Below are 26,511 nucleotides of genomic sequence, written 5' to 3'. Positions count from 1 at the left end.
ACCTGCGTGCTGCACCCACCAGGGCGTCAGTGTACTAACCTTCTGCTGGCCTGTAATGAGACCAAAGAGGCTCAACATAGGCGGTGGGGAAGAAGAACTGAGGACAAGTCAGTACTGGGTAGGGTCACAGACGGTTGGAGTCATTCCACGGTGGGCTCACTTTCTTACACTGGCACCTGCTCCACGAAGTTCCTGTTTCCAGTTGTGAGAAAACACTGCAGACTTTGAGGAGGTGCAGACATCAGTCTTTGCATTTCCTGGTGACTCAGTGTTTCACAGCATGGCTGTTATTGGGGTTGTGTATAAACGCTCTTGTCGCCCAGAGCACTGTGTGTGGGGTGTTAGCCTGAGTCACTAGCACAGTGCGGGTGCATGGTTACATGCTCTCCTCCAGCTCTGCCCCTGGCTTGCACCAGGGAGTCAGCAGACACTGTAAAGCACAGCGCAAGTCATGCAAGGTGCAGGGGAGCTGCAAGTCCAGCAGCCTGGGTCTCTATGGGTCACATCCATCAGTCCTCTTTCTGGAAAGTCTGCTGGCCCTCTGCGCCTGTCTCCTCATTAAACAAAGGGGGGAAATGCTTGACCGTGTCTTGTGGTCTTGAGGCACTTTTGTAACATTTTGAAATGACGTTCAATAAGCATCAATGTAATTAGGATGCACACAGTGCTGTCCTAAAGAAGGTCATGAGAAGTCACTTCAGATATGTGGACAGAACCCAATCAATGACTGCCCACAGAGAAGATGTGAAAGACATCTACAAACTAAGACGTAATCCAGAGCTGCCAAAGTCAGAGATGGAGCCAAGGATTCTAAAATCTTACTATGGAGACACGGTATCCCCACACACTGCACAAGGCTTTAGTTACCATGGAGACAAGGTATCACCACACATTGTACACAGTTTCAGTTACTATGGAGACATGGTATCACCATACACTGCACACAGCTTCAGTTACTATGGAGATACGGTATCACCACACACTGCACACAGCTTCAGTTACTAAGGAGACACAGTATCACCACACACTGCACACAGCTTCAGTTACTAAGGAGACAAAGTATCCCCACACACTGCATACAGCTTCAGTTACTATGGAGATATGGTATCACCACACACTGCACAGCTTCAGTTACTATGGAGACACGGTATCACCATGCACTGCACACAGCTTCAGTGACTATGGAGACACGGTATCACCACACACTGCACACAGCTTCAGTTACTATGAAAACATGGTATCACCATACACTGCACACAGCTTCAGTGACTATGGAGACACGGTATCCCCACACATTGCACACAGCTTCAGTTACTATGGAGACACGGTATCACCACACACTGCACACAGCTTTAGTTGTTAAATGTTCATCGTTCCTTCTGAGAACCAGGCAGCACTTCTTCGGGTAGCACACAATGGACCTATAATTCCAGCTTACATTCCCCATGACTAGGAGCTGGACAGAGAGAGGACAGATGTCTGAACTCCTGCCTAGCATGCTGAACAGCAAAACAGTGTAGACTGTCAGTGGAGAAAAAGAAGCAAGTGGACAAATTAACCTACAAACCGCAAGACAGGAGAGGGCAGAGATGCTGAGGTAACAGCCTTGCAGGGAAGAGCAAGTACTCAAAGACCCCCTGGCATGGCACGGTGCCCACTGGATTGCCTCTGCTCTGCTGCTATGCAAAGCCACACAGTGCAAGCTGTCTGGCCTGCAGCTAGCAGTGCTCTGACGGCTCATTAGGAGATGGGGATTCATGGATGAGAGCTACAGGGATTAAAGAGAGCTCTAAGCTGCTTGACAATGAAGACATTATGCCAACCTACAAAGCACTGAAACTTCCTTTTAACGAGTCGGTGTTGGGAGGAAGGGGCAAGCCACTGAAGGCGACTGTTCTCATGTCCTTAGGAGAATGGTCCCCTGCCTCAGCGATGGCTCTTTGCTTATGCGACTGTTTAACAAACCCGGTGGTTCCCATGGTGCTTGCCCTGCTTTAGTCTTCAGGCCTGCTGCACTCAGCATTCAGGAGAAGACAGAAGGATTCTGAATAATATTAAGAGTTCAGGGAAATGGTTGGCAGCTGGAAAGGTGAATTCAGTTGTCTCTCCTAGGAAAACAAATCCCAGATAAAGTCAAGATAAAGTCGGACACCCATGAACCCATTTCTGTGAACTGAGTGTCATTCCAGTGGAGAGGAGACAGTTTAGCACACACTCACACGCAATCACAAGTGTGAATTGGCATAACAAGTCTGTCAGTTTTGTCAGATAACTTCAAAAAACATTTTTGAGGAGTGTGTAGTTGTTTTTACTTTTAGTTCTCTGGGGGTGGGGGTGCCACCTAGCTCCCAAATAAATACACGGAGTCTTATTCTTACTTATGGATGTCCCCCTTAGCGTGGCTTGTTTCTAGCCAGCTTTTCTTAAATTATCCCATCTACCTTTTAGCTCTGGGATTTTATCCTTCTCTATTCTATATACTTTTCTTTACTTTTTTACTGTGGCTAGCCGGATAGCTGGGTGGCTGGGTGGCTGGCCCCCGATGTCCTCTTCCTTCTCCTCCTTCCCCTCTTCTCGCTCCTTGATCTTTTCTCAGACTTCTCCTATTTATTGTCTCTGCCTGCCAGCCTGGCTTATCTTTTCTCCTGCCTCGCTATTGGTCATTCAGCTCTTTATTAGACTAATCAAGTGTTTTCAACAGGCAAAGTAACCCATTTTCACAGAGTTAAACAAATGCAACATAAAAGAATGCAGTACATCTTTGCATCATTAAACAAACGTTCCACAGCATAAACAAATGTAACACATCTTAACATAATATTCCACAACAGGAGTGAAGCAACACAGAATTGAAAAGCAATTTAGCTTACTAAACTAATTTGTAAAACAATGGGTCAGTTTTCCTAGCTAGGGAGTCAAAGAAAATATGGCCTGTCTCCACATTGAAGGAGCATGTCAGCTCCAAGCCATTTTGAAAGGACTCCAGTACAGGCAGGTGTCCAGCTTGGTACCCAGCTTGTTTTCAATGGGAGAAAACCACCTTTCTTGGACTATGCTGGGAATGTCCCTTGGTGCGGTTCATTCCTCCTTCCTCATGTCTCATGTCTCACTCTCTCCCAAACAGCTGGTTCTCGATGCTGAAACTGTGGGTTTGCCCCAGTTGAAGCAGGGGACACCGGGTCCCTCTGGCAGCTCTAAGGGAGTCTATGAGATTTGTGTGTGTCCTGATGGAAAGCTCTACCTGTCCACGGCTGGTGAGGTCACCACCTGCGAGGAACACAGCCACATCTGTCTCTGACCGCTCCCTCTTCGGCAGGGCACCCATGTCGTCTTGGTGAGCTGAGAGATGTGGCCTCAGCCTTCATGTCCCCGCAGCTGGATGGGAGCTGGAAGAGACCCTGCTAAAGCCCTTAGAAGCATGCAGGGCAAATGTGACGATGGCACTGTTGGCCTAAACTGCCTGGTTTCAGAACGGCACAGAGAAATGTCAAGAACTCAGTCACTGGATTTTCCTCTTTCTAGGCCCCTCCACGTCTCTCATGTTGAACTGCTATCTGGAAGCAATGCATCGTACCCGACAGCAGACATCTCTCTCCTCACACACATTCAGCCGGCTGGTGGATTCTAGAATGCCCCAACCCCGCAAGCCCTTCCTTTACATTAAACCTCAGGGGCTCCTTTCAGCTAAGTGTAGTGTGTCAGGTTTTACCAAGAAATCTCCAGGAGTTTGAGGTTGATAGATTTCAATACGTAGTTAAGGGAAGAAACTACACAAGAGTAGTCATTTTTTTTATATACGAACCAATGGGCAATAAAAACAACATTTTTTCAGACCAGAGTTTAAAAAGTGTCTGATTTTCTTTAATGCTAATAACTCAAAAATATGGGAAGTATTGATTATCCTCAAATTATTGGTAATAAAGGCTCAGGTCAGTCGGTCATAAGGCACAAGGTCCCAGGTTACTCCTGAGATTAACTCAAAACGTGACCCTAAATTGGTATGGCCATTTTCACCTGGAGAACTCTGATATAGTCGCTCCACCCAAAACACTGTGACAGTTGTATGCAGGGATGTATCATGTTAGTTGACAGATTTAACAGGTGCTCAAGGGTTTTTGTCTCCAAGGATCAAAGGGAGTGGTGAACCTCTGCCTTCCAGGCCTAGTGTGGACTTCCACAAACAGGAGGCTGGCTGCAGCGGCATGGAAGTAGTCATGCAACTTTTACAGAGGAGGCTGGGTGCAGCGGCATGAGGCAGTCATGCAGTGTGTGAATGTATCGGTGCCCATTGTTGCATAGGTTGATAATAACAAGACACAGTGCATATCTCGGTCTCTGTGGAGTCCCTTCACTGACAGTAAAAATGTCTGTCATGGGTTTTGAGAAATGGCTCAGTGGTTACGAGCACACTTCTCTTGCAGAGAGCCAGGTTTGTTTCCCAAGCAGTTCACAGCTGCCTGTAACTGCAGGTTCAGGGGTACCTGACTCCTCTGGCCCCCCCAGCACCTGCACTCACATGCCCATACCCAACACAGATACATCCAAGTACGTATAATTTAAAAAGTATTAAGGTCTTTTTCAAGTGCCCATAAGTGGCAGAAGTTGTTTGTTTGTTTTGCACAGTTTTAGAAGAATCTCAGTTTAAGACAGAGTGAGACTAGCTCTCCTGCAGCTTCCTGTCCACAGATCTGTAACACTAACACAAGCCAAATGTGCATTTCCATCTCAGAGCCAGGGGAAAGAAGTGATTTTTTTAAAAAATCACTAGTAATTATGTATATAATGTTATGCCTGCATGCATACCTGCTGGCCAGAAGAGGGCACCAGATCTCATTACAGATGATTGTGAGGCACCATGTGGTTGCTGGGAACTGAACTCAGGACCTCTGGAAGAGCAGCCAGTGCTCTTAACCACTGAGCCATCTTTCCAGTCAGAAAAGTGAACTCTTTTTAATGCTTTTTAATAAAGTGTTTACTAATGCTGTCTTCCAAACCCCACTCTAAGGGCTAGCACATAGCACACAGAAAACAGCAAAGTGAAACACAGTGCTTCCCATGACACTAAGAGCAAACACCCGAATGGACAGTGCTCCTGGATACAGAGCTGGGCACTGTTTGTTTGGGTTCAATCTTGATTCTTTTTTAAATTTCTGATTTCTGTGACATGTCTCTTGACAAGGTCAATCAGTCCCATGCTTATGCCTAAACAATGTCTTCAAGCCCATATGGCCTAACACAGGATCACATTTATAAGTAAACTTTTTCTTATACAAGTCCACAAAGGCTCCAATGGTAAAGTGAGGTTGAAGAGGAAGCATGAGAGTGGAAAATGGGATGTGGGAGGTGGCTCCGAGGACTGGAGTCCAGATTGCAGAACCCATTAAATGACAGGTAGATGTGGCCATCCACCTGTGACACTAGCCTTGGAATGCAGAGGTGGAATGCCCAGAGCAAGCTGGCTAGTGAGACTAGCCCTATCAGTGAGCTCTGGGTTTGGCTGTGCCTCAAAAAAATACAGTGGCAGAGCAATCAAGGATGATTCCTGGCATAAAAACCTTGAGCCTCTACAAGCATATGCACATCTACTTGTGCGTGTGTGTGTTGGTGTATTTACACACACACACACACACACACACACAGAGAGAGAGAGAGAGAGAGAGACAGAGAGAGAGAGAGAGAGAGAGAGAGAATAAAACATTAATTTTTGTGCTTTAGAGACTCTTATTGGAAGATTCTGTGCATAGAGTACATTCTCCAGAGTGATAAGTACTTTATCCTTTGTTAGGACCAAAAACTTTAGATGGACCCTAATATAAAATTATAGATACATATAATTAAAAATTTCTCACATTCAAGAACATACCTATGCTTATAATGACTAATCCTTGGTTCTGGGTTTTCTTTTTTTTTTTTCAAATTGACACAAGATAGCGTTATCTTAGAAGAAAGAATCAGACCTGAGATAATCATTTCATAAGGTTGGCCTGGGGCAGAAAGATGGTAAGAGTCAGAGATAGGGAGTTTGCTATGAGACTAAAATAAAAAATGAGTTTGAGAGAGAGCAAGGGGGGGGATATTTGTGACGGTTTATAGGGAGGGAAGGGAAGGGAGAAATGATATAATTATATTATAATCTCAAAAGAGAAAAATACTGGCTTGTAGGTAAGCCTGAAGGGCATTTTTAATTAGTGACTGATGCGGGAGGGCCCAGGCCATTGTGGGCGTTGCCAGCCCTTTACTCCTGGTACTGGATTGCATAAGATAGAAATCTGAGCAAGTCATGGAAAGTCAACCAATAAGCAATGTTCCTCCATGGCTTCTGCACCAGCTCCTGCCTCCAGATTTCTTTCTTTCTTCATGACAGATCATGATGGGACATATAAGCTGAAATAAACCCTTTCCTCCATGAGTTACTTTTGGTCATGGTATTTCATCACAGCATTAGAAACTGAGACAGAAATTGGTATCATAAAGTGGACTATTTTTGTGATGAATCAGATCATGTGTTTCTGAAGATCATGGAAGGACTCTGGAACTTAGAACTAGAAAAGTCACTGAGTGTTCAGGATTTAAAAAGCGGTTGTGGGAACTCAGAAGATATGCTGAGAGCTGTGCAGATGATGGAGGTCTGGCTTGCAAAGTTTAGGAGGGGATTTAAAAGTCCCTTAAAGACTTTATCAGGGCTGATCATGAAGTTGTAAATTAAGAACCACTAAAATGAAAACTTTGCTTTCCTGGGACACTGGTCACTTGGGACTGAAGAATCAACTGTGATTAAGACGAGACCAGCAACACTGAAGCAAAGTCTTCAGGAGGAAGAAGAGCCTTGCCCCACTCCAGATCACAGCTGTGTGTGCCAACACTGAGGAAACATTTCCTAGAAAATTTTGTTTCAATCATGCCTTTCTGTCTCTGTCTCTCTCTCAAATCAAGGTCAGCACACAGATGCTGTGATCCAGAGGGGCCAGGCTGTACCTGGAGTGGCAGCTGAACTTGGCAATGTATAAGTCTCCCAGGTCTCTTCTCTAAGGAATAAATAGGACATGGAGAACAGCCAAGGCTTGGTACTAGGAGAGGTCATTGGTGAAGGTGCAGCCTTGATTGCAGTACAAGTCCCAGTATTAAAGGGGTCATAAGAGAGAAGTTGAGGTCTGGCACCATGTGGCAGATCAAGGTCCCTGAGGAAGAGTCCAGCAGAGGTTACTGATAAAGGCACAGTCCAATTGCAGCAGGGACCCCAGAATTTTGGAGATGCCAGTACCATGAGACAGTCACCAAGGACAGCAGCACATGTGGAGTGGAGCCAGGCTGAGCCTAGAAAGCAAGTCACATGTGCTGTGGATGGCAGAGCCAGAGTAGATGGTTACAAAGGCAGTGGTTTTGTAACCTAGCAAACACAACACAATTCAGGCTCTAACTCCCATAGCATCCTGTGTAATGGACACTATGGTTGTTTGAGTAAGAATGACTTCCACGGACTCATATATTTTAATGCTTGGTCATCAGAAGGTGGCAGTACCAGAAAGGGATTAGGAAGTGTGGCCTTGCTGGGTAGGTGTGGCCTTGTTGAAGGAAGTGTGTCTCTGGGGATGTGCTTTGGGGTTTCAAATGCCCAAGCCAGACCCAGTAGCTTTCTCTGCCTGCTGCCTGTGGATGCGGTTGTAGAACTCTCAGCTACTTCTGAAGCATCATGTCTGCCTGCATGCTGCCAACTTCCTGCCATGACGATAATGGCCTAAACCCCTGAAACTGTAAACCAGCCACAATGAAATATCTTCCTTTATAATAGTGGTTGTAGTAATAGGAGTGGCGGGCCGCTTCCCACTGCCCAGCTAGCTTTACCTAAAATAATACAAAGAAACTGTATTCATTTAAACACTGCCTGGCCCATTAATTCTAGCCTCTTATTGGCTAACTCTCACATATTAATTCAACCCATTTTTAATCATCTGTATATCACCATGTGACTGTGGCTTACCAGGAAGATTCTAACCTATATCCATCTCAGGCTGGAACTTCATGGCATCTGCCTGACTCTGCTTTCTTTCTTCCAGCATCCTGTTCGGTTTACTCTGCCTATCTAAGCTGCTGTCCTATCAAAAGGCCAAGGCAGTTTCTTTATTTGACCAATGAAAGTAACACGGAGACAGAAGACCCTCCTACATCAAGTGGCTATAGTCATGGTGTCTCTTCACAGCAGTAGAATCTAAGACAGAAGTCATTGACTAAGATAGACACACACTATTTTCTGAAGGCTGCCAAGCTCTTGTGATAGGGCAGAGCCATGCTGGCTGAACCCTCCCTCAATTAACCCATCAGCCAGCTGTCTTGGGGAACAGCAAATGAAGGCAGAATGCCTCATGTATGGTTTTCAGCGTATATGTTTTGCATGGGTGTTATCCTTTCCCTGATTCAAAATAGCAGTGGGTCTAGACTGGCTTCAGTCAGCCACACAGTTTTAAATTTCACTATCTACATTCTTATAGCTTAGAACACAATGGACTTTGCATTAAGCATAAGCCAACAATTTAAATAGTGTGAGAACTGTGTTGAAAAGCACACTGTTGACAGAGTAAAGCACAAGTTCATTTCTGGCTTCTTAGAGGCTATGGCTCATGGTACACTCTTTTCTCTTGGTCTGTTGGCTAGCAGTCTGCCAGGACAAAGCTTTGTGTGAACTGTGAACACAGGTAGAAATAGCCTTCCAGAGGATAGCTTCAGTGAGATAGTTCAACTTTCCCAGAGGATGGGGGCAGAGACTGGGATATCAACTAACCTGCATTAAACAGCATGTTCCTATCATAAGGCTCCCAGTACAAGTCTGATTACCATATGGGCAGCAGAGGGACTGTGTCAAGGGTCACACTAGTCAGGCATCCAGGCCTAGAGACATTCTCCAGATAAGGTCAGGTAGAGTGCTGGAGTCCTCCATGTTGCTAAGCTTAGAGAGAGCTGCCAGGCCATGGAAGACTGTAACCTCTAATTAGCAGGGCCTCCCAACAATGGTTTTGTATTCCGAGGAGGTAGGAAAGGGCATTTCCTGAATTCTGTCCCACTATTCCCATTTACACTCAGAATCTTTAAATCAAAGTTAACGAATTTGGTTTTAGGAAGTATGCAGATTAGTTTTATCATGTTGCTAGGTAAATCATACCAGGCTTTGGTCTGACTGAGACAGCCAAGCTGGAATGCCCTCACCATATCCCTAGACCTAACACAGGGGACACCTACAATGTGCTCAGAAGGTCTGTGTGATAGTTAATCTTGGTTGTCAACTTGACTTACATTTGGAAGCAAATGAAACCCAAGCAGTTGGGTGCACTCATGGGGGATTTTTCCTGGATTATTTGAGGTGCAAGACCCACCCTAAATTGCGATCATTTGTGATCATAAGACCCACCCTAAAACCGGGCCACATTTTCTGGTGGTCGCCTATATAAAAGGACACAGAAGGAAGCTTGTACTTTGTCTGCTTACCCATTCATTTCTTTGTTGGTGTTAAAATCGGGATTCCAACGTGGACCGAAAACTGGCAGCTCTCTAGGACCTCCCAGGGCCTCCAGCATCAGATTGGGACTACTAAAATACTCTGTCTTGGGAACTGAATAACTACTGTATCACTGACTTTTCCATCAGGAGAGAGCCATTGTTGGACTTTTTAGATCACACCCTGTAAGCCACTCTGATAAATCCCTAATATATCAGTATATATTAATTCATTCTATTAGTTCTGTCCCTTGGAGAACCCTAATATAGTTTTTTTAAATAAATGAAGTATAACTTTAATTTGTATTAAGATAAATGGGCAACAAGTTTAGAAATCAAAGTGCTGAGAAATTCTATCTGTAGAACGTGCCTTAGTTTCTCTTCAGCCTTTCTAGCCTTTAGGTGGACTTTTGATTCTAGTCTTCTACCCAGTTGCCAGGCAATGCCAAGCAGTGAATCTCCTCACATACACACTACTGGTTCTGATGCATAACTAAAATCTCCCATGACTGCTATTTTCTACCAGAACTACGGATATATCGTGGGGTTGTTTAAGATTTAAAGAGCACAGTTTACAAGCTGTGTTGATGGAATAAATGTTACCCATCACCAAGTCAACTAAACATTTTCCTGGAATACTTCTTGGGCTCAACATCTTTGCTCTCCTTGCTGTACCGATTGTAGTGCACAGGCAGTGTACAGGCTTGCCTGTTTCAGCCAGGACACCCATCCTTGCTGGGTGCCCTGTCTCATCCCAAGTATGGCATTGCTCCTATGCCATCTTAACCAAGAACTGCTCAGGAGCACCTGCTTCAGGCATTCGGTTTCCATTATCATTAAAAAGAAAACGAAAAAGAAAAAAGACAAATGGGTTTTTTAAAGCTTAAGATAGTAAAATAGACAAATTTATTCAGGGCAAAAATTCTTTATTCTCAATTTCAAACTCCAAAAATACCTGGCAGAGGGGGCGGGGAGAATACTTTTCAAATACACTTGCTGCTGCTGCTAAGTTAGTGTTGAAACCTGATCTCAATTCTGCAAGGCTATTTATGAAGATTTCATAGTTAAGCTAGGGTAGATATTCACAGGCCCACTGCAGAAGATTGCAGGGTGTTGTCAAACCCCATTAAGATGTTTCATTAAAAGCAGACACGATCTCACAGGCCTAGAGAGATGACTCAGCAGTTAAGAGACATGGCCGCTCTTCTGGAGGACCCCAGTTCAATTCCCAGCACCCAAATACATGGTGACTCCATACCACATTTAACTCCAGTTCCAAGGGATCTGATTCTTCTAGCCTCCATACATACATACATGGGGTACAACATATATGCAAGCAAAATACCCATGCACATAAAACAGTAAAATAAAATAAAAATAAATCTAAAAATTAAACAAACAATCTAACATGCTCTCAGATTAGCTCACTGAAGAAAAGATGAAATGCAACTGGACCCAATACTTCATATAATGGGTTGTGAATCTGAGTTGTCTGGTTTGTTTTCAACTAGATCAACTATCCCAAAGGCCAGACAGAGTTTTCTGTATAATTTTAGTGTTGAAAATTCTAAGTGCTGAATCTAAGCATCAAACAGCATACATTTGATATGGAAAGCAGCATTGGGTAGCATCACAACAGAATGTTTAGTCCTCCATCACTTACCTTCAGAAGTCTGGTGCCCACACAGTGCTGTCCAGAGACCGGGAATGTCAAGACATGCTAGGTATGGTGCAGTTACATTCAAACCCACCTCAACAGATGAATCAGCTAATTCTGTTCCCTACAGAGGTGAAGGGAGCTCTTAACTAAATCAGTGAACACCTAGTAAGGCTACATATAATATGTACTTCCTATCAGTAAACCACAAGGAACCCTAACATCTCAGCATGAAACATTCAGGACAATAAACACATGCCAATGTATACTAAAACTCAAAATGTGGGAAACACTAAGCTTGATTTCCAACAAATTATTTCTCAAGAAATAACCCAAAGCTGCAGAGATTCTCAGCTTTCAAGAGCACTGACTGCTCTATCAGAAGAGCCGGGTTCAGTTCCCAGCACCCACATGGTGGCTCACCATTATTTTTAACTCCTGTCCCAGAGGATCTGGTGCCCTCTTCTGGACTCTGAGGGCACTGCATGCAGGTAGTACACAGACACGTGCAAAACACCCATATACATAAAATAAAAATAAAACCTCAAAACAAAAATTTAGAAAATAACAAAGCAAAATGATTTGCTATATACATTTTTCTTTAATAAAATTATGGCATTTAATATTAACAGCAGAAAATATTCATGATTCACATCCAGAAGCAATTAACATTCCTTATTACAAATGAAGTTAAAAAAAATCTAACATGTTCTGTATGTAAGCCCTTAATTGCATAAAATATATTTAGCATCATTTACAGCCAGTGCACTTATATAAGCTATTATTTTCTTTCTTTGTCATTATGCAAAAGAATGTGTTAAATATGTATGTTAGGATTTTTGAACATCATGAAAATTAAATGTCAATTCCCAGTCATTCGTGGGGGACAGTACACACTGATAATTCCCTTTGTAAACTACTGCATATCACCTTAATGATTATTTCAGAAATTTTAATGTACTTAAAGTAAAAATTTTAAAATTCCCACTAAGTGCCATATTGAAAAAGTTTTTTTTCACTGCAGCACCTTTAGACAACAAAAGATTGCATCCTGTTCAGTCACACTATACAAATTATGACATTTCTGGGAAATATGTACACAAAACATAATGCCAATGTTCTTTTGCTAAATGTCATGTTGGTAAGCAGTTTTAGAAACAATATCTAATAGTAGGAACCAGCACTCTGAGATTTCCATAAGTTATCTTCATGAATCAGGAAGCCTGCAAACACAAGGTATAAAAAAAAATCAAAATAAAGATGTAAAGTGCACCCAGCGCACTCCAGTGACCATTTTCATACTCTTAGTCAAGTAATAGTCAGGATTAAATACTGTACCATCTCTAAATGTACAACTTAAGATGTGAAACGGCAACAGATTCACAATCAGACCCAGCTGATACGAAATAATGCATCTAGAAGTGTCCACTTAGAAAGTGATAAGCCCAGAGACCTAACTCCCCTCATATGTCCAAATCAGTATGTCCAGTGTTTCCTTACCTACTTCAAGACATTTTTAAAGACATAAAATTAACTTCCTCCTAACCAGAGAGTAGACTCTTATCTAATAAACTGCTAAGCTTTGGTTACATAAAGTGCAGTTCAGTAATGTGTCACCCAACTGCTCAAACACAATTAGGAACTCTGCAGTTCACCATCACCTTCAAAGTCAGCTTTCAACTCTGCTAAGGTTTCTGTGAGGAGTCACAAAGCTTCCAAATGTTTCCAGAACACTCTCGTATGCTCCACAATTACCAGACACTGGCAATGAAGCTGAATGAAGTATAGAAATTTGTAGTTGTGCTATAACACATTCAAGATCTGGCTCTAATTCTTTTCTTTAAATACTTTCATACCTTTTGTTGTATAAAATTTTCAAGTTTTATGATGATACATGCTGTACATTCCATCACCCTCATGGCAACCTCAGATGTGAACCTGTCATTAGGGATCTGTGGGAAAGGAAGCAAATCAGGATATCTAGTTTTTAGGCTGTCTACACCATAAGCTTCCAATGTGTGCACATCGTTGGTCAGTCCTTCCAGCTGTTGGCTGTACTCCTCTATCTTCTGTGCAAGTGCCGTTGGCTTTACATCTTTATCGGATTTCCCCCTGACGGCATAGTCGGCTGCAATCAAAGCTAACTTGGTGGAGAGGCAGCACTTGAAGCACACCCATTCGTTGGCATTCTTGTGAAGGTCATTCCTGGCAGCTGAGAAGTTAGCTCTGGCTTGTCTTAGCCATCTCCGGGCTTCCACTGGATTGCCCACAGACTTGAAGGTGGGAGGGACGAAGAACCTTTGAGAGTATGTCTGTCCAGCAGAAGGAGGGCATTTTTCTTTACTTTGCTGTTGCCTTTCAGATTTATGACTTGTGGCTTCTTGATTCCACGAAGTATAAAATCTTTGAAATGAGTACTTGTCTGACTGAAAGCGGGATGCAGAGGTTGAAAATGTTCTTCTTGAAGCTCTGTCTGCATTTTGATCTAGAAAAGCCTGTTTTTCTAATCTGTTGATTTCATTCTGCAGATGTTTGAAAACTTCATTAGCAATGTCATGATTCTCTGGATTTTTGTCAGGGTGCCACTTCAAATACAACCGTCTAATGATCTTTTTTCGTTCTGATTCTGGAAGCTTCCAAGCTTGCTCCACCACTGATGTCACTTCTTTTAAAATTTCTGGTAAAGCATTCACCTTGAGCTTTTTGGGGGAGTGGTGTTTGGAGGAGGGAGACTTGTGACTCTCTCTGCCAGGGAAAAGAGGAGGAATGCTTCTGAGACCGGGAGTCAGGAACTCTGTGGGGCTTGTTGGTGTGGTGGGAGCACTGTCTCTGCTTTGAGAGCTCTCATCAGGCCTTGAGAACTTGTACAGATCAAGAGAGCTGACTATCTTATATTCACTGTAGCCAATATCAATCTGATAGATCTTTCCTAGGAAGCTAGTATTGTCAGCATCTTCTCTTTCAACTTCTTGCACAATAATTGCATATGTATATGTTGGCTGGTATGACCCATAGATATCACCACCTTCGGCATCCACAAGGTATCCCACATATTCTCCAGGATAAAAAACATTCATTGGATCCATAAGCAGTGTATAATGGATCTCAGCAGGTATTGGTGTGCCAGGCATGGGAAGTTCCAGTTTTGATGGCTCAGAAGAGTCATACTTTACCCCTAAACTGTCAAGTTTCTCGCTGATCCTGTAAATGTCGTTGCATCCCAGCATAGCAATTAAATACGACGTGTCAGAAATCAAGTTGTCAGTTGCTGATTTAAGTGTCATTGCTAAGGCTAGCAGGAAGTTAATGTCTTTACTGTCTGAATGCTGGATGTAGAGCAAGATGACTGCATTGCCAAATCGCTTCAGAAAAGCAAAAGTTTCACTCCTGCTATGGGGAATAGGATTAAAACCTTTAACCCTTAATGTTGTCTGAAGCTTTTCAAAACAGGACACTTTCAGCCCTTCTCTTAGAGCTTTGCAAAGTCTGATGGCCTTTTCTTCATTGGCCAGGAAAGCATTATCATTTTCATGCTTCATGATTCTAATGAGTCCTGTGATGAACTGCTCCGAAGACAAGAGAAGTTGTAGTCTTCCCTGAAGAGAACACAATGCTCCAAACTGGCACACTTTGGGAGTCTCTTCATCGAGCTGCTCTTCAAGTATACTGCTCAGCAGACGAGGCCGAAGCTTTTGAGGAAAAAGCATGATCAGCTTAGTGTGGAATCCGTGGTCTTTCCCTAAGTAGCACTGGCTAAGATCAACTAGCATTTGCACACCAATATTGCCTTGGATTCTACTTTTATAGTGTGGTGCATCGTCAAACACCAAGATGCTTGACTTCACCAACCTACCATCCTGGCTCGGAAGGTAGAGTGCGAGGTCCCGGGCATTCTCCAGATCACTTCTCACCTTGACTGAATCATTTTGTAGACTCTTGAACAGACCAGAAACCACTCTCTTAACTGTGCGCATTTCATTAGGATCTAACTGCTTTCCTTCAGAGTTTTTGAATATGCGGCTCAATACTTCAACATATTGCTTAGTTGAAATAATATCTTCAGTGCCTAAATGTTTGAACAGCTGATGAAATGTGCCAAGCTCTAAAGGCAGTTTGTACAAATAGGGCTTAAAATCAGCTTCATATTCCAGGTTTATCACTACTTCCTCAGGCTTCAGAAGTTTCCAGCCATCTTCGACCATCACAAAAGCAACACCCCGAAGCTGAAAACGGAACTCCCGCTTTTCTGCACTGAGAAATTCATATATGCTCCTCAAGACCTTTGCTCTTGTTTTTACCATTTCCTCATCCAAAGTTGTTATGTTGCATATGTTTCTGCAATTATTAATGACCTTATCAAGAGGGGGGTCCAAGTTAACATTAAGCATATTTAAAACTTGTTCAAGCTGTTCCTGTGGACCAAGGTCACTGCCTTCTTGTTCTTTGATGCTCAAGGGTGTGGCTTTCTCTGGAAGAATAGGGCAGGAGGTCCACAGCAGCTGGAGCACATCACACTGCTTGAACTTTGGGTTCACCTGTGCTCCATTGAACTTTATGAGAGGAAGTGTCCCATTTACCTCCTGGTACTGAGGGTGAAACCGAATGTATTCAGCAGGGGCCCGTTCAGGACATAAGAATGGTATTAAGGACAGTTCCTTCAGGAAATTTCCAGATAACAAATCCATTCGCTCTTGGAATATGTGATGGAGAAGGATGTCAACTGTACTTTGCAGTGTTTCTTTAGACCAGTTTTCTGTATTTGCCCTCACACTGATTTCCTTGGCAAACTGTAACAGCTGCTGCTGGGAAAGTACGTACTTTAGTCCAACATTTCTCAAGAATTCCACCCAGGATGTCATAAACGCAACTTGATTTTTAGGTTTTATTACTTGTTCCAGTTTTTTAAAGAACTCTTTAGGAATAAACAATTTTTCAGGAAGCATAACTTCAAAAACTTTCACAGTTCTATCATAGAAATGTTTTGCTTGTTTGAGTCGATTGTTGGCATCATGGATAATCAGTAAGCTTTCCAGCTTTTCAAAAAGTTGTTCTTTAATCTCCGACAGCTCCTCAATGCTTGACAATCTATTCTTCAGATAGATTAAGTGCTCTAATTTTGCATCATAAGAGAGATTTTCAATTTTTGGCAGAAGGTGTTTCAAATACACCTCCAGATCATCTACCGGGACACAGCCAAGTACCTCGTACAGTTCTTTTAAATGTACCTTTTCTTCAAGGAAAGCAGATGATGATGACTGTGTCCATTTTTCCACTTCAACTGAAGGGATACTTTTGGTAAGCACATAGCATGTTCCAAATTTTGCAATGCTCATATAGCGGCCACTGATGGATTTGTAGCATGGGAGGGACTTTAAAATTTTTATATCATCTTGGGACATCAAGTGACTCAAATTACAGTTGAAATACATCAAAAGTGCTTCAAAGTCATTTTCCACTAGTTTTTCAGTTCTAAATGTTGAAGTTTGAACCATATAATGTACAGCCTTCAGGATGCTTGAGGGGCTATCGATGTTTGCAGTGTTACATGACAACAGAGGAACTAATGCACTGTCTTTAGAGCAGATTTTGTTCAAAGCAAGCTGAATACAGCCAGCTTTCATGAGAGCATGAAAAACCTTATCGCTCTGAGCATTTGGGAAGACAGCAATGTGCATGAGGCTCAGAGGAATCAGCACATCTCCCTCGGGAACCACAAGCTGACTGGATGACACAGTGAACTTCGTTCCTGGAAGCAATGCCCAGTCTTTGAGGATGTCAACAATGACATCAAATGCTGGTTTTGGTTCTTCCTGATCTTCTGTCACACTTACAGATTCACTGATAAAATGCCAAGCATTCTTAAGCCAAGATTCACTGGCAAAATTGTCTTTCCATTTTGCACAGTTTTTGGTCTTATATTCACGAGGCAATACAGAAGAGAGTAAGTCAGCAAAGCTGGAAATATCAAACACTTTTGCAACTTTGCAGTTCAACAAAACGCTACTGTATTTCAAATATAAGGTATTCATAAACAAATCTTTACGTGATGGAATTAATTCGTGGTATGTTGTTAGGAATTTGGGTCGTTTACTATCAAAAACCTGCAAAACACTGTCCAGTGTGATGAGCAGGGGCAGTCCCTCAACTTCAAACTCATTTTCTTCAGCATCTTTAAAACAGTAATCAACTAACAGTTTTAAACTATGAAAGAGCTTTAGGTTTGTTTGCTGGAGACGACAAGGTAGCTTCCCAATATGGCAATTAGTATCGGGAGAAGAGAAAGTCATTAAGAAGGACCTGACATCAGCAGGAGTCACATAGCTAACAGGAATATCTGCGTCTATGAGGCAGTGGTAAAGATTAGCAGTTTCGTCACAGTTATAAACCAAGTTGAAACCAATTTCTAAAAGCAGGTGCTTTAGTCTGTAGACATTCTCTGCAACTGTTTTCCGAGTTGTGATGTTATAATCTGCATTTTTAAGGTGCTGTAATTCGTCCTGTAGTAAGTTATCAAAAAATGGTCTAGTTTTATTCAAAGTAGACATATTGATCCAAGTAATTATGACTGCAGAGTGCAAATCAGAGCCATCAATATTTGGAGCACGAACAACAGGTAAAAGACGTTTCATGTCTTCATGGATGCAACTGTAAAGTGCTTTTACTAAGCAATATAAATCTGGCTGCAGATCAAGCCTATTAACTGGAAAGAAGGACAGAAACTTCTTCAATGTGTCCTTTACAACATGAATGGGTGTGTTCTGTAAAACTGATAATGTTGGGTCAGAACCAGGGAAATACCGTTTTTTTAACTGGATTAGTAATTCAACATATGCAGGCGCTATTAATGCTGTCATTAAACTATTATTCCAGTCACTTCGGACACCAACCCCATTATCATCACGCCACAAGTTTCTTCTGGCTGAATCTAGAGCAAAGTGGCCGTTCACATGAAATGGCAGGCCTGTCTCCAAAGAGAGAGGCAGAAAGCAGAAGGCCCTGTGGGGCTTTTTATAGTTGTGCGTAACGCAGGCAGCTACTCCACCACGTGGGAAGAGAGTGATATCTTGGTTCTTATGGGCTGATATAACACTCTTAGACACTTTGTCCATACTTGAAAATCCTGACCTATTGCAGATTAACCATGTGGTCAGATTGCCCTCTGAATCCTCAGTGTCCATAGTGTAGGTTATCTGTTGAACTGGAATGTCCTTGAGCTGCCTCTTTTTAGTAACACTGTCAATTACAGATGCATGGAATTGCTTCCTTTTCAATCGGTCTCCATCAGTGATCTTGCCTTTTACTGAATAGAGCACATTCAAACCTCCAGTGGCTTTATCTATTTCACAAATAGATATTTTTTCCATGTGATTGAGAAACATCAGAAGTTCTGCCCCATCAGAGCGCAATTTGTCTAAAAGATTCTGGACCATTCTGTCTGATGATGGAACTGAGGATATTTCTGAAACTTGTGCCATTTCTGCATTACGCAGCGGAAATCTAAACATTGTACAATTGTCCAGTTTAAAGTGGTTTCCCAAGTAAAGATCCAGAACATCTGAGAACTGGGTTCTAAAGTCTGCATCCAAATCTCTGAACATGCGTCCAGGACTAACTGATGTGGCTCCTGGTGCATATCTGGCATGGGGATCAAAAATACACAGGATATCATTGCCAGAAATAAAAGAAGGGCAATCTGTAATGTGATACACAGAATTGAACCCGATTCCATATTGTCCCGTTTTGCAAGGATTTCCTTCTTTGGTGCCTTTCCCAAGATTCTGAATTCCTCTAACATCATCTTCTGTAAATGGCTGGTTGTTGTACACACACAGTGCTGGCCCTTGCAGTGGGGCCCACTTATCGTCAAATATTCGGTCAATAGGATGCTGCCTGGGATCAAAGACAAAGCAGATTTCTGTGGCCTTTGCATCATCAGCATTTTGAAGAAGCTCTTTCAGCATTTCCTTTTCTGAAGGATAGGCATTGAGTATGCTCTTAATTCTGCTGGTCAGTTTTTCTTTCTGCCCAAATTCTGTACCTAGAGCTGTGAAACAGATGTTGGATGCATATCTTTCTAAGGCTTTGTGTCTCTTTGGTATTGCTCCTAGTTTTACAGCTACCTCCCGGGGTATGTCAGCATGGCAATACTTAACAGTAGAATCCTTTACTTTTATCCAGGGACAGTCATTATAGCATAATGACTTAGCAGGGAGAAGCAGAAGATTAGTATCTGGCAGTAATATTTTGCCATAATTTTTCTCACAGAATTCTTGTCTCTTTTCTCTAATGAGACTCCAGATTCCTTCACTAATTATTCGTCGGCAAAGCTGAAAATTCTCTTCTGTAATTTGTTTTTTTCCTCTTTCTTGATCAATAGTCTCTAAAACTAGGGCAAAATCTTCAACTGTAAATGACTGCCGCACACCCACACTTTCAAAAAGTTCACGGAAATTATTTTTATATTTGTTAGGTAACTGATAGAGGTATGGTGCTGCTTCAAAATTCAAATGGAAAGAAACCTTTTCTGACTCAACATATACATTCTCAACCAGAATGAAATGAAATGGTCTTAGCTTTTCAATAATTGCTGCCTTGGCCATTTCATTCTGCATCATTGCTTCATGGAGGTACTTGTAGCAAGCATTGGTGATATTCTCCTGATACAATGTAATGCCATCATCAACTGACTTTGCAACTTGCTTCAACTGATTTATTACCAGATCAACTGTTGGCTTCTTTAGTAAACCCAAAAACTCTTTAACAGCCAATGACACTGAACCACACCCTCTAAAAGAATGGGAATTTTCATTGAGAATTGGTTGCAAAAGACAGACTATATCTTGATATTCAGCTGTGTAAAGGTCAGTTGCTGCAAACATGGTTTCAGGCTTAAAACTGTTCCCTTTCCATTCTAAAGAAAAGCCTGCTGGCTTTGTTAGAAATGGAAGAAAGGGAATTGTTTGGTATCTTGCAGCAAAATCCTTTGCTCTAGGATCTCTTATTTTTAGCTTCTCGTCAATAAGGCTTAGTAAAATACTACTCCTTAGACAGGCAGCAGCATGGTCACTTTTATTAATCTCAGCTACCGACTCTGCACGCTCTAGCATGTCATCCCACAAAATATCATCTTTTGCCATGCCTAACTGAACTAGCTTAATCAAAATAATAGGATTGAGGTAATCCTGTGTCGAGCCATAAGGGAACCTCCCATCCTTAGTATCAAATAACTTTGCAACTCGTCCTTCAGGGTGGATCAATCTTGATGGCAAAACCAAAGGATGGTCCTCCAAGGAGCAGGGAACACATGGGGTAACACGAAGAATTCCTGAGAATTCATCAAGTTTCTCATTTAGGACAAAATTCATTAAAGGATCTCTCAATTCAGCTTCAATTTCCTGAATATTAGGGAAAAAGACTTCTGAAAAAAACTGTTTCTCTGAAAATGTATTTTCAAGCAGTATTTGTTTACAGCCAGCCTCTTCAAATCCTGCCTTTACTGAAGAAGGAAGCTCAACAGCACAGAGGTTTTTGGAGCCTGTTTTCTTGAGGTACTTCAGAAATATCTTGAAGGCTGCTGAACCAACATCTTTCCTTTGAAGTATAGAATCATCTAGAAATCTCACATTCTTCATGGAAACCCAAGTAGAACCATCAGAGAAGACTCTGGTCAACTCCTTCCCCTTCCCATGAGCTATATCTTCATAAAATCCATGACAAATCACAGAGAAGTCATCATGAACTAGATCAGGATCAGGCCACACAGCATAGTAAGAATAATCAATCAGCTCACCACCAGTGGCCAGGTCCCGTAAGACACTGAGTGCTTGTAAGTAAGCTTTCACAATGACATGCCTCATGAATGTGGTATTCCATCGTCCTTTTGTATCTGTCTTCCAGATTTCTTTCCTATTTGAAGTAACAGCAAAGCACCCATTGATGTGAATTGGCAACCCTGTTTTTATTCGTAGAGGTAAATAGCAAAACACCTCTCCTATGTGTGGTTTCACGGACCACTTCTGCTCCTGGGTCTCATGCAAAAGAACACCTACTGCCCCACAAGGAACGAGTCCTAGTCTTTTTCCACTTTCATTCAAGGAAAACTTCAGAGCCTCTCCTGTATCCATGCAGGTACATATAAGCCATGTGGTGCAATCTACCGTCTTTTGTGGCAATTCATCTGATGGCTTTTTTGATTGGCCAGACTTAGCCATTTCAAAGAGAGTAGCTGGGTCGTCATCTGGACCTCTAAACAGTGGTGACTGTAAGTCAGCAATCCTCCTAAACACATGGTGGAATTCTTCAACTGTGATCTGAAGAATGCAAGATGATTTGGGCACATCGGTGGGAAGTTTTTTGTTGCTGCTGCTACAAGTCTTCATGAGTTTAGCAGCTTCTTTTAAAACACTCAAAGCTGGTGCACTCAATGCTTTGGAGGGGCAGGCTTTTTTCTTAATTATTATTGTGTCTTGTGCTAGGCTAGGGTTTGTTTCTTCTATTTTCAAGTATTTCAGGTACATTGAGTTTACACTCTGGGTGAAAATGATAAGTCTGTGCCCGCAAAGGCTAAATTCATCCACTAGGGAGTAAATATCTGCAGTGTTATAACAGGTACTGCTAACTTCACTCACTTTTGCTTCCTGTTGTGTTCTAAAGGACAACCGGAAAAGAGTTCCATTGTAGCTGTAAGGGGCCTCTACAGCCAAAGGTAACTGACAGCCAAATACATCTATAAATGGTTTGAACTGATTTGGAAATTTCCTAAGTCTTTTCTGCTGTTTACTCCAATTAATTTTGATTCCAGGATTGGATCTATCTTTTATGTGTTTACTGATATGATTTATGTTTGGATCAAACATAATCATAAATTCTCGGCTCATAATGATAGGGATGTCAGTGATGTGGTACACTGAATTAAATCCAAGACCAAATTTTCCAACTTTGTCAACCTCTCCCCTTTTTAAAGATTCTCCTAATCTAGTTATGTTTATAAAATCTGAATCTGAGAATTCAGAATTGTTGAATGACCACAAAGCAGGTCCATGGCAAGCTGCCATCCCTGGGTCTAGGAGATTCTCTCTGATGTCCATATTTCTTCTCATATCAATCATGAAACTGCATTCTGTAGCATTTGCATCATCGGCATTTTGAAGCAGCTCTTTAAAAATATCTGACACAGAAGGGTATTCTTCCAAAATATTTTTAATCCTTACAGTAAGAGGCTCTCTTTGTCCTGACTGCTCAAACCCCATGTTTTCAGGGTTGATCAGTCTTGTACTAAGGCAGGGAACTTTTAGCCACTCCGCAGTTTTCATGGGTATGTCTTCATGTACCAAAATGATTGGTTCCACTGAATCTTCAAGTAAGTCATTGAGGTCATCAACTTTGATGTCACAATAACAGCATTCATGAATTGGCTTCATGACAAGTTTGGAAGGATTTTTGCTATGATAGATGGGAACTGGTGTATTAGGGCTTGCTGGAATCTGGTGGCTATACAGCCATCGCATAATATTCAACATCAGATGAAGGTTTTGTTTACTTTCTTGTTCACTCAACTCTTGGTCACTTGCTAAATAAACCTTCTGAATGACCATGGAAATATGATCTGATGTCAACTCTTCTATTGAGCCGCAGGCCTTAAACAGCTGGTGGAATTTTGCCATGGTTTTAGGCACATTATATAAATAAGGCTGAAGATCCAGATCATGGATTGGTTTTATCACAGCCTGAATAAGAGGACAAAAGTTTTTGCCAGTCCAAACCCATGGGAATTTCAAGGCTTTAAAAGAATCCTTCCCTTCATTCAGATGATCATGCATGAACCCATAAATTTCAAGCAAAATATGTTGGAACTGATAGTAATCTTCATCACTGAAGGTTTTTGATGTATACCAGTCAACAACAATTCTAAAGTGTTTTAAGACAGCACTGATGCTAGGCTTTGTGAAGATACCTAGAGCCTTCTCCAAGTTTACATGGACACTTTCAACAAGAGGAAGTGAGGAGCCCACTAGAACTGCATGTGCTGCATCACACATATCTGGAGGTGCACAAAGATTACAGAGGTCCCCTTTCCAGATTAAGGAACCTGGATAATTTGGAGGCCTTTCCTTGTAGGCTGGAACCCATTTTATTTTCTTCAGTGTCATCTTCCCTTCAGAAGACTGTAAGAGTGTATGGTTTTTGTTCAAGACTAGTAAGAGGGTTTTGGCTTTCTTTAAGAGCATATCCTGATTCTGACAGGAACTGACCTGTAACGCTTCAATTTTTTTTGCCACTTGCACAACATCTTTCTCTTTCAGGCTGGCTTCATTTTTTAAACCAATCTGTCTCAAAGAGTGAAGGATATCTGGTGAGGTAAAAATTGCAGGTGGGAAACAGGCTTCTTCTTCATTATAAAAGAGATCCTTTAGTACTTCTATATCAGGATCAAAGAGTTCACTGGCTGCTACCACATGCTCCTGTGGCATATGAATAAATTTTATTGGCATCAACCAATCAAGCACATTCGGATTCTCATTTTTAAGAGAGGATAGATTCTCAAGGATCCACAGCATAAGGTGTGTTACTTCTTCCTGGGTATAAAATGCATTTTCAATATCTTTTAAAACAAACTTTAAACAATTTGTAGTTTTTAACTTTTCGATTTTCAACATGTTCGCCAAACGAATGGTAGCTTCATCACTACTATCTATTACAGAAAGAGACAGTCGCAGATCTGCTGGAAGTTTGGCAGTATGATCCAAAACTTTACATCCTTTTAATTTAGTGTAAGAAGAAATCCCTTGATCAGATGAATGATTAATTCTTTTGAATATTGTCAATTCTTGAATTATTCTTTTCTCTTTTTCACTGGTATCAGTCAAGCTGGCCAAAAACTTTCTTAGAGCATCTTTGTGGGTTGGAAGTAATGATGCTACTTGGTTACATAACTTCTGCAGTGGTATCTTCTCCATTATCTGCAAAATGGCACTCGGTAGCGGCGAATGGATGTATTTTTTAACAAGAGGATGCTGAATAGAGGTATCTAACCTTTTTAGGACAATCCCCCCAAGTTTCTGTACAATATCTGCTAAGAATTCTGGAAGCTGAGTTCCAGTTTCGTCATCTAAAATGACTACTGATGGGATCCTGAGTCTAATGAGTTCCATACACGTCTGATCTTCATCTAGTGTAGTTCTGGGGATAAGTGGCATCTCATCAAATAAGGTCAAATCCTCTGCAAAATGTATATAGAGATTCTTCCAAACCATTTTAAGCCATGAAATGGACGGGTGGTGCTTGTCTTCACTGAATGGATACCACTGAACCACCAACTCTCTGCCGGGCCAGAATGTATTCATTACTTCCTTAACAAGACGTGCAAATCGTTCTGGATTTAGAAGCTGCAGCTGAGTACACGGTCTTCCTGTAAACCACACACAGAAATGTTATGCACAACTCTAAGTTCTTCTGGTCTCATGTTTAAGATGGTGCTAAGAAGTTGTTTTAAGAAAATGCAAAAATTCAGCATAACTAAAGTAGTTTTAAAATGATAGTCTATACAGAAAATAATGCTTATAATAACCTTTAAAAGAAGCCATTTTCTACACAAAGGCTTATTTTATTTAAAAATTCATAAAATACATATTCAAAGGTATATAGTGTTCTGCAAATGAAATCAACATGAAAAACAATGTGTAATGCTTAGTTGTCCACAAATAAAAGTCCCAAACAATATGCAAATAAAATTTATGTATTTTTTTTTCATTTAATGGGTAAACATTGGTAACCAGGCCCAATACAAATACCTTTGGGGGTTGTTGAGTACTTTTGGCACCTCGCCTGCATGATTGTACAGGAAGAGAAGGGCTCAAAGTCAGAGCACAGGGGCTGCAGTTTCCATTTGAGAAGCTCACCCTTTCTGAAATGCAGGTAGCAATGGCCCTCAAGGAATTTCCTATTAGCCTCTCTAATCAGATATGCAACTGGGTGTCAGCGAATGTCTTAGAGATTTGAACTCGCTCACCTGGAAAAGCAACAGGAATGAGGCTCTGCACAGACTGTTCTATACGAGCACAGCTACAGTTTGGCCAAGGTTGACTTTATTAAAGTGTGCTCTGTAGAACCAGGGATTTTGTAGAAAAGCTTCAGGGCAAACAAACTAAACATGTGGGATGTTGCCACCGGGGCAGGTATTTCTTCCTGCCAAAACAACTCTATTTCTGGATGATTGCAAGCTAGTAGAGTAATAAAATTTCACCTCTTTCAGGGAACAGTTGCTTATCTTAACAGATTGCCTAAAATTAACATTTTTAAAGTATATTTCGTATATCAGAGTATTTTTGATATTTAATATCAGTAACAACAAAATAAAAAACTACATACCTGTAGGTATGTATTTGCTTTTATAGAGAAATAAAAGAAATCTCAAAATCAATTCCATGGAAACTAACATTTATCTTTCCCCTATGTGCAAATGACTTCAAGATCCTTATGAGCAATTTTGGGAAATGGTGTAACAAGAGGTATACCTCAGGCTCTTGGGACTTTTGTATATAGGTTTTTTTTTTTTTGGATAAGATCATATGTGAGGTGCTTCAGAGGCCTTCTAATGGAGGGCATGGAGATTCCTGTTGAATATTTATACTTCAGCATTAAAAGCTAAATGTCTTCAGTATAAAGTAGCTAGAAATCAGGACTTCAGATTAAAGATACTGTAGTCATCTCATTCCCACCCTTCCTTCTCCCCATCCTAGTATTTTTCAATCAAGGCAGGACATCTTTGTTTCAAAGACTTTACTCTCTACTCCAAAATCCCCACCATGCTATTTTCAAACCACTGTCATAGAAGTCCCAGCAAAGACACACTTTGGAAACATCAAGAGAGTGATAATACCCAGATTCAGAACATTTCAGTTTCTACATCATGTGACAGAATAATTCAAGTAATTTTTTAGAAATTAAAGTGTCAACAATACAACCAATGCAGTTTCCTCGGGTTATGGAGCAAATTAAAATAAAATTATAAAATCAATTTTATAATATTGTTTCTTAAAGTGATTACTGAACAGAATTAGCTATAACTGAATATCTAAGTCATAAGTAAGGCAAAGACATAATTTTGAAGATATAAAAATGTTGAAAATTAAAATTCAGAATACCCAGAAAGCAAAATTTTAAAATATGTACCATGTATGTTCCATGTAAATTGCCATATCATATGCATTCAGTAGATAATCCTGCATGATATACTGGCTTAAAATTTGACAATTTACAAAACATACTTACCTTTAGGAAAAGTATTTGGTATGAATTGCAAATAAAATGTCAAGACACACATACACCTCACATATAGCATGCAAGTAATATATCAGTCATGCTCAACT

General features: G+C 41.3%; 2 protein-coding genes across 6 annotated transcripts in view; one reads left to right on the top strand and one right to left on the bottom strand.

Annotated features, from left to right (window-relative positions):
* Sgcg (sarcoglycan gamma) overlaps positions 1-3,833 on the top strand; it is a 36,510-nt gene extending 32,677 nt beyond the window's left edge. For both annotated transcript variants that reach the window (XM_048447901.3, XM_048447893.3), the window contains exon 8: positions 3,125-3,833. In XM_048447901.3, coding sequence (XP_048303858.2) covers positions 3,125-3,298 — 174 coding nt within the window. In that variant the 3' untranslated portion in view covers positions 3,299-3,833. The remainder of the gene's footprint in view (positions 1-3,124) is intronic.
* Positions 3,834-11,724: 7,891 nt separating this feature from the next.
* Positions 11,725-26,511, bottom strand: part of Sacs (sacsin molecular chaperone) — a 40,029-nt gene continuing 25,242 nt past the window's right edge. For all 4 annotated transcript variants that reach the window (XM_085698588.2, XM_085698591.2, XM_048447916.3 and 1 more), the window contains one exon: positions 11,725-24,551. In XM_085698588.2, the coding sequence (XP_085554714.2) occupies positions 12,994-24,551 (11,558 nt within the window). In that variant the 3' untranslated portion in view covers positions 11,725-12,993. The remainder of the gene's footprint in view (positions 24,552-26,511) is intronic.

Source organism: Myodes glareolus, chromosome 12, assembly GCF_982192425.1.
Source record: "Myodes glareolus chromosome 12, mMyoGla1.1, whole genome shotgun sequence".
NCBI classification, from domain to species: Eukaryota; Metazoa; Chordata; class Mammalia; order Rodentia; family Cricetidae; genus Myodes; species Myodes glareolus.
This window is presented reverse-complemented; position numbering and strand designations above follow the sequence as displayed.